Consider the following 13274-nt stretch of genomic DNA (forward strand, 5'->3'; position numbering starts at 1 on the left):
GATATATTGACACTGAACACAAATGAAAGAAACAAGGCTAGTGAGCATACTGTACACGTATACTGAAACATCTACAGACATACGCACGCACCTTGGCAAAAGAGGCAGCGGTCATCTGAACACGGCCTTCGTCTGAGGCGTAGATCTTCAGGTCGTGGCGGTAGGTGCTGTGTAAACGGAGCAGACCACAGCCAGGAAAACCAGCGTAGTCCCCTTCAGAGTCAAACACACAGAGGAAGGAACATCAGCCTTGCAGGACGTCACAGAGGAAGGAACATCACAGAGGAAGGAACATCACAGAGGAAGGAACATCAGAGTAGGAAGGAACATCACAGAGGAAGGAACATCACAGAGGAAGGAACATCAGCCTTGCAGGACGTCACAGAGGAAGGAACATCACAGAGGAAGGAACATCACAGACGAAGGAACAGAGGAAGGAACATCAGAGAGGAAGGAACATCAGAGAGGAAGGAACATCAGAGAGGAAGGAACATCAGAGAGGAAGGAACATCAGAGAGGAAGGAACATCAGGCTTTTGCAGGACATCAGAGAAGGAAGGAACATCACAGACGAAGGAACATCACAGAGGAAGGAACATCACAGAGGAAGGAACATCACAGAGGAAGGAACATCAGCCTTGCAGGACGTCACAGAGGAAGGAACATCACAGAGGAAGGAACATCACAGAGGAAGGGACATCACAGAGGAAGGAACATCAGCCTTGCAGGACGTCACAGAGGAAGGAACATCACAGAGGAAGGAACATCACAGACAAAGGAACAGAGGAAGGAACATCAGAGAGGAAGGAACATCAGAGAGGAAGGAACATCAGAGAGGAAGGAACATCAGAGAGGAAGGAACATCAGAGAGGAAGGAACATCAGGCTTTTGCAGGACATCAGAGAAGGAAGGAACATCCGGCTTACAGGACATCACAGAGGAAGGTAAAGCATGAAGAAAGGGTACCCATCTACGCAACGGCACAGACTCTGCAAAAAGTTGATGAGGTCGGTAACATTGGTTATTTGGTGATTCAAAAAGACGTCAACTGGATTTTTAAAATTTAACTAGGCAAGTCAGTTAAGAACAAATTCTTATTTGCAATGACAGCCTACCCCGGCCAACACTGGGCAAATTATGCGCCGCCCTATGGGACACCCAATCACGGCCGGATATGATAGAGCCTGGATTCGAACCAGGGACTGCAGTGACGCCTCTTGCACTGTCTTAGACCGCTGCGCCACTCGGGATTCTGTTCGCCTGAAAAGGAAACAGTCCTTCGCATCTCATACCTGGGATGAAATATGGTTCATGTAATGAGGTTGAAATCATAAACCACTAAAGACCTGGGAAATTCCATAATGGATCCTCCTGCAGGTTGTGTAATAGTCATCCATGATGAATCCTCCTGCAGGTTGTGTAATAGTCGTCCATAATGAATCCTGCAGGTTGTGTAATAGTCTAACATAATGAATCCTCCTGCAGGTTGTGTAATAGTTGTCCATGATGAATCCTCCTGCAGGTTGTGTAATAGTTGTCCATGATGAATTCTCCTGTAGGTTGTGTAATAGTCATCCATGATGAATCCTCCTGCAGGTTGTGTAATAGTCGTCCATAATGAATCCTCCTGCAGGTTGTGTAATAGTTGTCCATGATGAATCCTCCTGCAGGTTGTGTAATAGTTGTCCATGATGAATTCTCCTGTAGGTTGTGTAATAGTCGTCCATAATGAATCCTCCTGCAGGTTGTGTAATAGTCGTCCATGATGAATCCTCCTGCAGGTTGTGTAATAGTCGTCCATAATGAATCCTCCTGCAGGTTGTGTAATAGTCTAACATAATGAATCCTCCTGCAGGTTGTGTAATAGTCATCCATGATGAATCCTCCTGCAGGTTGTGTAATAGTCGTCCATGATGAATCCTCCTGCAGGTTGTGTAATAGTCGTCCATAATGAATCCTCCTGCAGGTTGTGTAATAGTCTAACATAATGAATCCTCCTGCAGGTTGTGTAATAGTCATCCATGATGAATCCTCCTGCAGGTTGTGTAATAGTCGTCCATGATGAATCCTCCTGCAGGTTGTGTAATAGTCGTCCATAATGAATCCTCCTGCAGGTTGTGTAATAGTCTAACATAATGAATCCTCCTGCAGGTTGTGTAATAGTCATCCATGATGAATCCTCCTGCAGGTTGTTTAATAGTCGTCCATAATGAATCCTCCCGAGTGGCGCAGCGGTCTAAGGCAATGCCTCTCAGTGCTAGAGGCACTACAGACACCCTGGTTTGAATCCAGGCTGTATCACAACCGGCCGTGATTGGGAGACCCATTCTTAATGGACTTAAAGCCTAGTTAAATAAAGGATAAATAAAATGTCAAGTCTTCCATGCGCATCTTCAACTATTTTTCTCTCATAAACATAAACATTTGTGTACGCCCGTGCAACAAAATTGCACAACTTTTGTTAGAAATTGAGTTGGACTAATGATCATCTTGGCAATACAATGCATCTTCTAAAAATGTCCATATGATTAAGGAAGAGGGAAAAAAAGCAGCAGGCAGACGGTTCAGAAGTCTTGAGGGTCTGTCTCTTCCGCTGAACCTAGAACAAGTGCCTCAATGACACCCTGTATGTTACAATGCAGTTGCAACGTGACGTCATGGTTGAGTGTCTTTGGTGGTTGGTGGGGGGGGGGGGGTCACAGTGTAAAATGAAAGGTGTGTGTGAAAGAAAAGGTGTGTCCAACAAGAGGACTGAGAGCTCCTCAAGTACATGGTCAACGCAAGACGACGTTTGTCTTCGTTTGAGATGTGATTTCCCTTCAGCAATGAGAAGGGCAGAAGTGACGTTGGAACGAATCCCAACTTTAGAGCCGCATGCCTAATTTGAGCTCGTACAAAAAAATACCCCATTAACCTCAACGCATGGATCTTACGTTATGACAATATGTCCCAAGTTCTCCCTGACCATGTGACCTCATGAAGACAAGCCCAGGGCTCTAGAAACGTGTTACTGTATGTATGGACAGGCAGGGAAGTTTTCTTATCAAACACTGTACAGCGTTATCTACATGTAGTTCAACTGAATTCAATTGAAACCAGGGCTGCTTTTGATGTCAAATCATTTGGGTTTGACCAAATAGTGAATAGGTAGCATATAGTGTAGAGGTAGTATATAGTGTAGATATAGTGTAGAGGTGGTATATAGTGTAGGGGTGGTATATAGTGTAGAGGTAGTATATAGTGTAGAGGTGGTATATAGTGTAGAGGTAGTATATAGTGTAGATATAGTGTAGAGGTGGTATATAGTGTAGGGGTGGTATATAGTGTAGAGGTAGTATATAGTGTAGAGATGGTATATAGTGTAGAGGTAGTATATAGTGTAGATATAGTGTAGAGGTAGTATATAGTGTAGAGGTAGTATATAGTGTAGATATAGTGTAGAGGTGGTATATAGTGTAGGGGTGGTATATAGTGTAGAGGTAGTATATAGTGTAGAGGTGGTATATAGTGTAGAGGTAGTATATAGTGTGTATATAGTGTAGAGGTGGTATATAGTGTAGAGGTGGTATATAGTGTAGAGGTGGTATATAGTGTAGAGGTGGTATATAGTGTAGAGGTGAGGAGTGTAGAGGTAGTATATAGTGTAGAGGTGGTATATAGTGTAGAGGTGGTATATAGTGTAGAGGTGAGGAGTGTAGAGGTAGTATATAGTGTAGAGGTGGTATATAGTGTAGATATAGTGTAGAGGTAGTATATAGTGTAGGGGTGGTATATAGTGTAGAGGTGGTATATAGTGTAGAGGTGGTATATAGTGTAGAGGTGGTATATAGTGTAGAGGTGGTATATAGTGTAGATATAGTGTAGGTATATAGTGTAGAGGTAGTATATAGTGTAGAGGTAGTATATAGTGTAGAGGTGGTATATAGTGTAGAGGTAGTATATAGTGTAGAGGTAGTATATAGTGTAGAGGTGGTATATAGTGTAGAGGTGGTATATAGTGTAGAGGTGGTATATAGTGTAGAGGTGGTATATAGTGTAGAGGTGGTATATAGTGTAGAGGTGGTATATAGTGTAGAGGTGGTATATAGTGTAGAGGTGGTATATAGTGTAGAGGTGGTATATAGTGTAGAGGTGGTATATAGTGTAGAGGTGGTATATAGTGTAGAGGTGGTATATAGTGTAGAGGTGAGGAGTGTAGAGGTAGTATATAGTGTAGAGGTGGTATATAGTGTAGATATAGTGTAGAGGTAGTATATAGTGTAGAGGTGGTATATAGTGTAGAGGTAGTATATAGTGTAGAGGTAGTATATAGTGTAGAGGTAGTATATAGTGTAGAGGTAGTATATAGTGTAGAGGTGGTATATAGTGTAGAGGTGGTATATAGTGTAGAGGTGAGGAGTGTAGAGGTATTATATAGTGTAGAGGTGAGGAGTGTAGAGGTATTATATAGTGTAGAGGTGAGGAGTGTAGAGGTAGTATATAGTGTGGGTTGAGGAGTGTAGAGGTAGTATATAGTGAGGAGTGTAGAGGTAGTATATAGTGAGGAGTGTAGAGGTAGTATATAGTGAGGAGTGTAGAGGTAGTATATAGTGAGGAGTGTAGAGGTAGTATATAGTGTAGAGGTAGTATATAGTGTAGAGGTAGTATATAGTGTAGAGGTAGTATATAGTGTAGAGGTGAGGAGTGTAACCAGAGGTACTATATAATGTGTAGAGGTAGTATATAGTGTAGAGGTAGTATATAGTGTAGCGGTAGCATATAGTGTAGAGGTAGTATATAGTGGAGAGGAGTGTAGAGGTAGTATATAGTGTAGAGGTAGTATATAGTGTAGAGGTAGTATATAGTGTAGAGGTAGTATATAGTGTAGAGGTAGTATATAGTGTAGAGGTAGTATATAGTGTAGAGGTGGTATATAGTGTAGAGGTAGTATATAGTGTAGAGGTAGTATATAGTGTAGAGGTAGTATATAGTGTAGAGGTGAGGAGTTTAACCAGAGATAGTATATAGTGTAGGGGTGGTATATAGTGTAGAGGTGGTATATAGTGTAGAGGTGGTATATAGTGTAGAGGTGGTATATAGTGTAGAGGTGGTATATAGTGTAGAGGTGGTATATAGTGTAGAGGTAGTATATAGTGTAGAGGTGGTATATAGTGTAGGGGTGGTATATAGTTTAGAGGTGGTATATAGTGTAGAGGTAGTATATAGTGTAGAGGTAGTATATAGTGTAGGGGTGGTATATAGTGTAGAGGTGGTATATAGTGTAGAGGTAGTATATAGTGTAGAGGTAGTATATAGTGTAGAGGTGAGGAGTTTAACCAGAGATAGTATATAGTGTAGAGGTGAGGAGTGGAACCAGAGGTAGTAGGAGTGTCCAGTTGTAGAGTGCTGTACCTTGTCCTCCAGGGTACATGCAGCGGAAGGCCCTGCCCAGCTCCTCAGCCTGTACCCTGCCTGCCGGGGTCAGCTCCCCACCCCACTTCAACACCAGCAGCAGAGACGGACCCTCCGTTGGACACTCTGAACACACACAAAAACAACTGCATTCGTTCCTTCAGGCCAAGAATGTGCATGTTAAACGTACAGTTGAAGTCGGAAGTTTACATACACTTAGGTTGGTGTCATTAAAACTCGTTTTTCAACCACTCCACAAATTTCTTGTTAACAAACTATAGTTTTGGCAAGTTGGTTAGGACATCTACTTTGTGCTTGACACAAGTAATTTTTCCAACAATTGTTTACAGACAGATTATTTCACTGTATCACAATTCCAGTGGGTCAGAATTTTACATACACTAAGTTGACTGTGCCTATATACAGATTGGAATATTCCAGAAAATGATGTCATGGATTTAGAAGCTTCTGATAGGCTAATTTACATAATTTGAGTCAATTAGAGGTGTACCTGTGGATGTATTTCAAGGTGTACCTTCAAACTCAGTGCCTCTTTGCTTGACATCATGGGAAAATCAAAAGAAATCAGCCAAGACCTCAGAAAAAAACATTGTAGACCTCCACAAGTCTGGTTCATCCTTGGGAGCAATTTCCAAACGCCTGAAGGTACCACGTTCATCTGTACAAACACCATGGGACCACGCAGCCGTCATACCGCCCAGGAAGGAGACACGTTCTGTCTCCTAGAGATTAACGTACTTTGGTGCGGAAAGAGCAAATCAATCGCTGAACAACAGCAAAGGACCTTGTGAAGATGCTGGAGGAAACAGCTACAAAAGTATCTATGTCCACAGTAAAACGAGTCCCTATATCGACATAACCTGAAAGGCCGCTCAGCAAGGAAGAAGCCACTGCCATAAAAAAAGCCAGACTACGGTTTGCAACTGCACATAGGGACAAAGATCGTACTTTTTGGAGAAATGTCCTCTGGTCTGATGAAACAAAAATAGAACATGAAGCATGGGGGTGGCAGCATCATGTTGTGGGGGTGCTGTGCTGCAGGAGGGACTGGTGCACTTCACAAAATAGATGGTATCATGAGGGGGGAAAATTATGTGGATATATTGAAGCAACATCTCAAGACATCAGTCAGGAAGTTAAAGCTTGGTTGCAAATGGGTCTTCCAAATGGACAATGACCCCAAGCATACTTCCAAAGTTGTGGCAAAATGGCTTAAGGACAACAATGTCAAGGTATTGGAGTGGACACCACAAAGCCCTGACCTCAATCCCATAAAAAATGTGTAGGTAAAACTGAAAAAGCGTGTGCGAGCAAGAAGGCCTACAAATCTGACTTAGTTACACCAGGTCTGTCAGGAGGAATGGGCCAACATTCACCCAACTTATTGTGGGAAGCTTGTGGAAGGCAACCCAAAACATTTGACACAAGTTAAACAATTTAAAGGCAATGCTACAAAATATGAATTGAGTGTAAACTTCTGACCCACTGGGAATGTGATTAAAGAAATAAAAGCTGAAATAAATAATTCTCTCTACTATTATTCTGACATTTCACATTCTTAAAATAAAGTGGTGATCCTAACGGATCTAAGACAGGGAATTTGTACAAGGATTTGTGAAAAACTGTTTAAGTGTATTTGGCCAAGGTGTATGTAAATTTCAGACTTCAACTGTGTGTGAAAGAAGTTAATCATGAACATGAGCAGAGATGGTGTATGCCTGCGACTCCTCCTCCCTACCTTCTTCCTCACTGGAGGCTTTGGGCTGTCCGTTGGGCAGGTAGGTGAGCTGCACCTTCCTGTTGATGCCTGAGAAATGGCCGTACCTGGAAGAGACACGCACACAGGGGGCAGGTATCCACCCTTAATGAAGATCAGTCAATATTATACAGGTATCCACCCTTAATGAAGATCAGTCCTCATTATACAGGTATCCACCCTTAATGAAGATTATCATTATACAGGTATCCACCCTTAATGAAGATCAGTCCTCATTATACAGGTATCCACCCTTAATGAAGATCAGTCCTCATTATACAGGTATCCACCCTTAATGAAGAACAGTCCTCATTATACAGGTATCCACCCTTAATGAAGATCAGTCCTCATTATACAGGTATCCACCCTTAATGAAGATCAGTCCTCATTATACAGGTACAGTACACACTCCTTACAGACATGTGACAAATGTCAAGAGCTTAGCGTTGAGCTCAACTCCAATCGAACTCTGTCAATTTAGGAAGTACATTTGGAATTGGCTATTTTTAAATGGAACTGACACAACATTTAGTTTCAGAACCATAGTTCAGAGGTCTTCGACCAGCTTCAAACGCTAGCTAGCAAGTGCTAGGCTAAACTAGCTGCCTGGTTTCTGGAAACATGTTTTGGGTGGTTGTGTACGACCTTTGGTAGCCTGAGGTCACTGTGTTACTGGTAATCCCTTATGTGCCACACCAGCATGCACTTGGTAAAAGTGCATAACACCCCTCCCACCTAGCTCTACATCCCCTGTGGTTTGAGATACATTGATGTGACAGTGATAGGCTACCTACTGCTGTTCAATGCTCTGGCAATTATAATACTTTAGCATATCCGTCACTAATGTAAAACATACCTTCCTCTAATAGAAAAGAGTGTCCTTGGGACAAGCATCTGGTTTGACAACGTACAGAACGAACACATGACAGCCCCGTGAAAATGGGTTTGATAGGCGATACAGTTTGTGTTTTACAACCGATCCTGGATTCCCCGTTCCCGCACTCTTCCAGATCAATAACCCTCACAGATCAATAACCCTCACAGATCATGGACCTGTCTGTTTGATCCTTGGTTATTGTCAAAGAGGTGCCATTTGCATTGAATTGTGGTTAATATGCAATCCCATACCATTATCAACAAGTTTAACCAGGAAGACTACATACAGTACACAGAGAATGAGAAGAGTGAGAGGACGAAGGTGTAGTGAGATTAGAGGGCAACTTTCAGAACGACATGCATCGCAGACAAACACAGCACTCGTTCAAAAACGCACACACACATGGATGTGGCTAGCAGTCCCTGATTCTAATGGTCAGTATAAAATCCCTCGTTATGAATGGAGGTTAATGGCAGTGGTGGTTACAGAGCGAGGAGGAGTGAACCGGGGGAGGGGGAGGAGTGAACTGGGGGAGGGGTGGGGGGAGGAGTGAACCGGGGGAGGGGTGAGGAGTGAACCGGGGGAGGGGTGGGGGGGGAGTGAACCGGGGGAGGGGGAGGAGTGAACTGGGGGAGGGGTGGGGGGGGAGTGAACCAGGGGAGGGGTGAGGAGTGAACCGGGGGAGTGTGGGGGGGTATACCGAGTGTCATTCAAGCTGGACTCCCTTTGGAAAGAGGAGGAGAGAGAGAGAGAAAGGAGGGAGGGAGGAAAAGAGAATTAGAGACACAAGGAGGATGGGGATTGTCCACAAAGTGAAAGCTGCTAGGCTATGGTGTGTTTCAGGAATACAGGGACGAGGCTAATTCAATATGTGTGGAGCACTGGACTACAGACACAGCAATGACACGGAGGAGGTTTCTACACTGGACTACAGACACAGCAATGACACAGAGGAGGTTTCTACACTGGACTACAGACACAGCAATGACACAGAGGAGGTTTCTACACTGGACTACAGACACAGCAATGACACAGAGGAGGTTTCTACACTGGACTACAGACACAGCGATGACACAGAGGAGGTTTCTACACTGGACTACAGACACAGCAATGACACAGAGGAGGTTTCTACACTGGACTACAGACACAGCAATGACACAGAGGAGGTTTCCACACTGGACTACAGACACAGCAATGACACAGAGGAGATTTCTACACTGGACTACAGACACAGCAACACGAAGGAGGTTTCTACACCAAGCATCACATACAGAAGAGCAGATCACTACTTGATGCATGGATAAAATGATGGACAGATTAGAGCGTGACGTGTGTACTAGGATACCAGATTTTCCATGGCAACAAAATAAAAACAAAGCAGACTTTGTTCCTCGTCAACATTAGGACTGGTTTCCATAAGAAATTAAGTCTACATCATGTTTTGTTTCCTTGCCGAAATATTTCTGAGTATCGCAATACTGGTCACGTGAATGGTCAACCCTGGTGTGAGTGTGTGTAGCGTGCCCATAAGCGTCTCTCACATCTCTAGGACCGTCTTGAGCTGCTCCAGTTTACCCTTCTTCTCCTCGATCTCACAGTCTGTGTGCTGCCCCAACTCAGCCAGTAGGAGCCGGGCAATGTCCAGCACTTCCTACACAAAACACACACAACAGTCAATCGAACTGACATTTGTCACAAAGTGCTTAACCTCTACAGGATCGGTGACCACCACCCCCACCTCACAGGACGGTTGAGCTAACGTGCGCTAATGTGATTAGCATGAGGTTTTAAGTAACAAGAACATTTCCCAGGACATATCTGATGAAAGCTTAAATTCTTGCTAATCTAACTGCACTGTCCAATTTACAGTACCGTAATTTCTGGACTATTAAGCACACCTGAATATAAACCGCACCCACTGAATTATTAAAAAATATGTATTTTGTATTTTGTACATAAATAAGCCGCACATGTCTATAAGCCGCAGGTGCCTACCGGTACATTGAAACAAATGAACTTTACACAGCCTTTAAACGAAACACGGCTTGTAACAAAAATTAAACAGTAGCCTACCAAGAAAGTCATTGGTCACTATCTTCCTCCTCCTGTGCACTGAAACCACTGAAGTCATCTCCTTCGGTGTCGGAGTTGAATAGCCTAAGAATTGCTTCATCCGATGTTGGATCGCTGCCCTCTTCAACACGCAGCAGTCCAGCCTTTCGAAACCCGTTGATGATAGTGGATTTTGTTGACAATGCTCCACGCTGTCAGCAGCTCTATTTCCTTTTCCAACAGCCAGATCGATCGCCTTCAACTTGAAAGCTGCATCATATGCATTTCTCTGTGTCTTTGCCATGATGAGGGTGACAAAATGACTACCGTAATCAGAATGATGGGAAGTTTGAGCGCGCTCGATTTACGTCACATTATGTGACGGTGCTCAGTTTTTGAGCTGCATGAATCTTGTGAAAGCGGGAAAAATCCATAAATTAGCCGCGTCATTGTATAAACCGCGAGGTTCAAAGCGTGGGAAAAAAGTAGCGGCTTATAGTCCGGAAATTACGGTAGCTATTACAGTGAAATAATTCCATGCTATTGTTTGAGGAGAGTGCACTGTTATGAACTTGAAAATGTATCAATAAACCAATTAGGCACATTTGGGCAGACTTGATACAATATTTTGAACAGAAAAGCAATGGTTCATTGGATCAGTCTAAAACGTTGCAGTTTAGCTAACTACTGGAACTAAACACTACTGTTTACCATGTAGCGGTGCAGCTAACTACTGGAACTACACACTATTGTTTTACCATGCAATCTGTAAATACTAATAAAATTGATAAAATATCAAGCCTAGTTGTTTTAGCCACGGAAAAAGTCAGCAACCTTCCCGCTAGCCATGATTGGCTGAGATAATGAGTCGGCTGGACATGCCGAGAGATGAGTTCGGATTGGTCTGCCATGTAGCACACTTCTGTCTATAATATGAGCTGGTCAGTATGTGTAGGTAATCCTTTCTAATGCAGCTTTTTCTAAAGATATCACGTAGTAGAACTACATAAGTGTTGCTCTCCACTTTCTAGAGGACCGAGTTTTGAAATCAGTGGAATTAGAGTATGATAGCTAAGGAGATGGAGAACATCCTGGCGTTTTATTGCAAATATGCAGACGGAGTCAAAAAGAGAACACAGAAGGCTGTTGTATAACCTGTCTCCGGATTACATCTTCAAACTAAAGGGCAACCATGGCATCGGTGACAGAGAAGGAGAAGTGTCCATCCATGTATATGGGTAAGAGAGTCTAGCTAGCTATATTTTCAGATATTACACATTTCTAATTTTGGCAGAAAGTCGTTTTCATTTAAAGTTAGTGTATTGTTAGCTAGCTAGCTAACGTTAGCTGACTGCCTCGCTAGGTAACGTTACGTGTATGATCTGTGTAGTAATATTTATCCTCTCTCAGAGCCATTTGCATTACTAGTAATAGCCTAATTTAAGCTAGCTAACATTGAACCTGGTTGGTTAGCTACCTGCAGATTAATGCAGGGTAGTATCGTTATGAGTTGGGATTATGGTTAATTGTTCAGCTAGCTAGCTACATGTCTAAACAAAAAGTCTCCACTATGCAAGTAACCATTTCAATAGAAAGTTCATGATGTCACTACTCTGATTTCGGAGCCCTCTCGTCTGAGTGTGCCAAAGCGCAGAATAACTGACAAATTTATGAACGCTCAACACCCGTTGAATATGGCCGGTGTCAGTAAATGTTGGCAAAAAAAAGCTTAATTAAAATGTTTGCTAGCAGCACAGTTGCAGTCATCAACGCTCTGGATAACATTTTTAAAAAAGCCTAACCAACTCTGCTAGGCCGAGTAAAATGGTCAGAATGAGCTGTACTTTCATTTGTATCTGGAAGTAGCTAGCAAGCTAGCCAACGTTAGCTTGTGTGCGTGACTTCTGTTGTTAGGTCAGAATGCTCGGATCAACCCTACTCCTCGGCCATAGCATCCAGTGTGCGCTCTGAACGCTCCACGAGCGAAACTCTCTGAAATTACGAACAGACAATCTGACAACGCTCTGAGTTTACAGACACCAAGAGCGCTCCAGATTGAATGTACCAACACACCCATAGTATAAGCCAGCCTTTAGACAAAGAGCTCTCCAGTAGGTACCAAAACATTCAAGGGCCATTTTCTCAAATGTGAGGTTACAAGTTTATCAACTTTCAAAGCAGAATTATTTTCCTATTGTTCCTCAACTGTAGTGTATGATATACCATTGTCTAGCTCTGAGTCTCTACTTTTATCCGATGTAAAAAACACCATTTCAAATTTTGCTACATAAGATTGAATCAAGCCGGTCGGTCACATATGGGCAATAATTAACTTTATTTTTTGACATTAGACTTGCCTAATTCACACTATTCAGATTTCCATATGATAATTTTTCACAAAGTACTGTAGTTTGGAGGTAGTGAACTACTTTTTCAAAGTAACTTAAGTAAACAAACTATATTTTTCTTAAGGCTAGCTTTAATGTAGCTTAACTTCTTCCAGTGTGAAGTCATTGGTAGCTTGGTGAACTATATTTTCAGAGTAGCTTCCCCAACACCACAAATAGGCTTTAGCTCAACAGAGGGTTTCTGTGTTATGGGAAAAGAAGATGTACTTGGACTGACCTGTAGCTGTTTGGGTTTCTTCAACTTCAGTTTTCCTGACTTGTAGCCTCCATACTTTTCAAACAGCGCAAAGAATCTAAAAACAACAGATTCAACACTGAAATGCAACAGGACTGGGGAAGGTGAATTACAACTTGTATTTGTTATATGGACGAACAGCAAATGAAGTCATTCATTTTGTCAGCGTGTAAAATTTTGCCCACTGTGAATGGGGAGAGAGGCTGTTTGAGGTATCTAGACTCACAGAGAGGCTATGAGGTATCTAGACTCACAGAGGGGGTATTTGAGGTATCTAGACTCACAGAGGGGGTATTTGAGGTATCTAGACTCACAGAGGGGCTATTTGAGGTATATAGATTTAGAGGGGGTAGAGATAGACTCACAGAGGGTGTCGGACTTCCATCTTCATCTTCTGTTTGGGGGTGCGGTCTCCGTGGCGGATGATGGCGATGACACAGCGCAGCTCCATCCTGTGGGATAGGTGACAATATGGAGTTGTTTACTGTACTCATCCTTTGTTATTGAGAATCTCAATAGGCTGAGGGCTGGAAAA

The 13274-nt window shown here is 42.8% G+C and overlaps 1 protein-coding gene across 1 annotated transcript in view; it reads right to left on the minus strand.

The window, feature by feature from the left end:
• LOC139406374 (inositol hexakisphosphate and diphosphoinositol-pentakisphosphate kinase 2-like) overlaps positions 1-13274 on the minus strand; it is a 66312-nt gene that overhangs the window by 29349 nt on the left and 23689 nt on the right. The window contains exons 11-16 of the mRNA XM_071148908.1: positions 13105-13191; positions 12722-12797; positions 9586-9695; positions 7150-7235; positions 5391-5516; positions 92-213 (exon numbers count right to left, since the gene is read on the minus strand). Of these exons, the coding sequence (XP_071005009.1) occupies positions 92-213; positions 5391-5516; positions 7150-7235; positions 9586-9695; positions 12722-12797; positions 13105-13191 (607 nt within the window). The remainder of the gene's footprint in view (positions 1-91; positions 214-5390; positions 5517-7149; positions 7236-9585; positions 9696-12721; positions 12798-13104; positions 13192-13274) is intronic.

The sequence above is a fragment of the Oncorhynchus clarkii genome, chromosome 4 (genome assembly GCF_045791955.1).
Source record: "Oncorhynchus clarkii lewisi isolate Uvic-CL-2024 chromosome 4, UVic_Ocla_1.0, whole genome shotgun sequence".
In the NCBI taxonomy this organism is placed as follows: domain Eukaryota; kingdom Metazoa; phylum Chordata; class Actinopteri; order Salmoniformes; family Salmonidae; genus Oncorhynchus; species Oncorhynchus clarkii.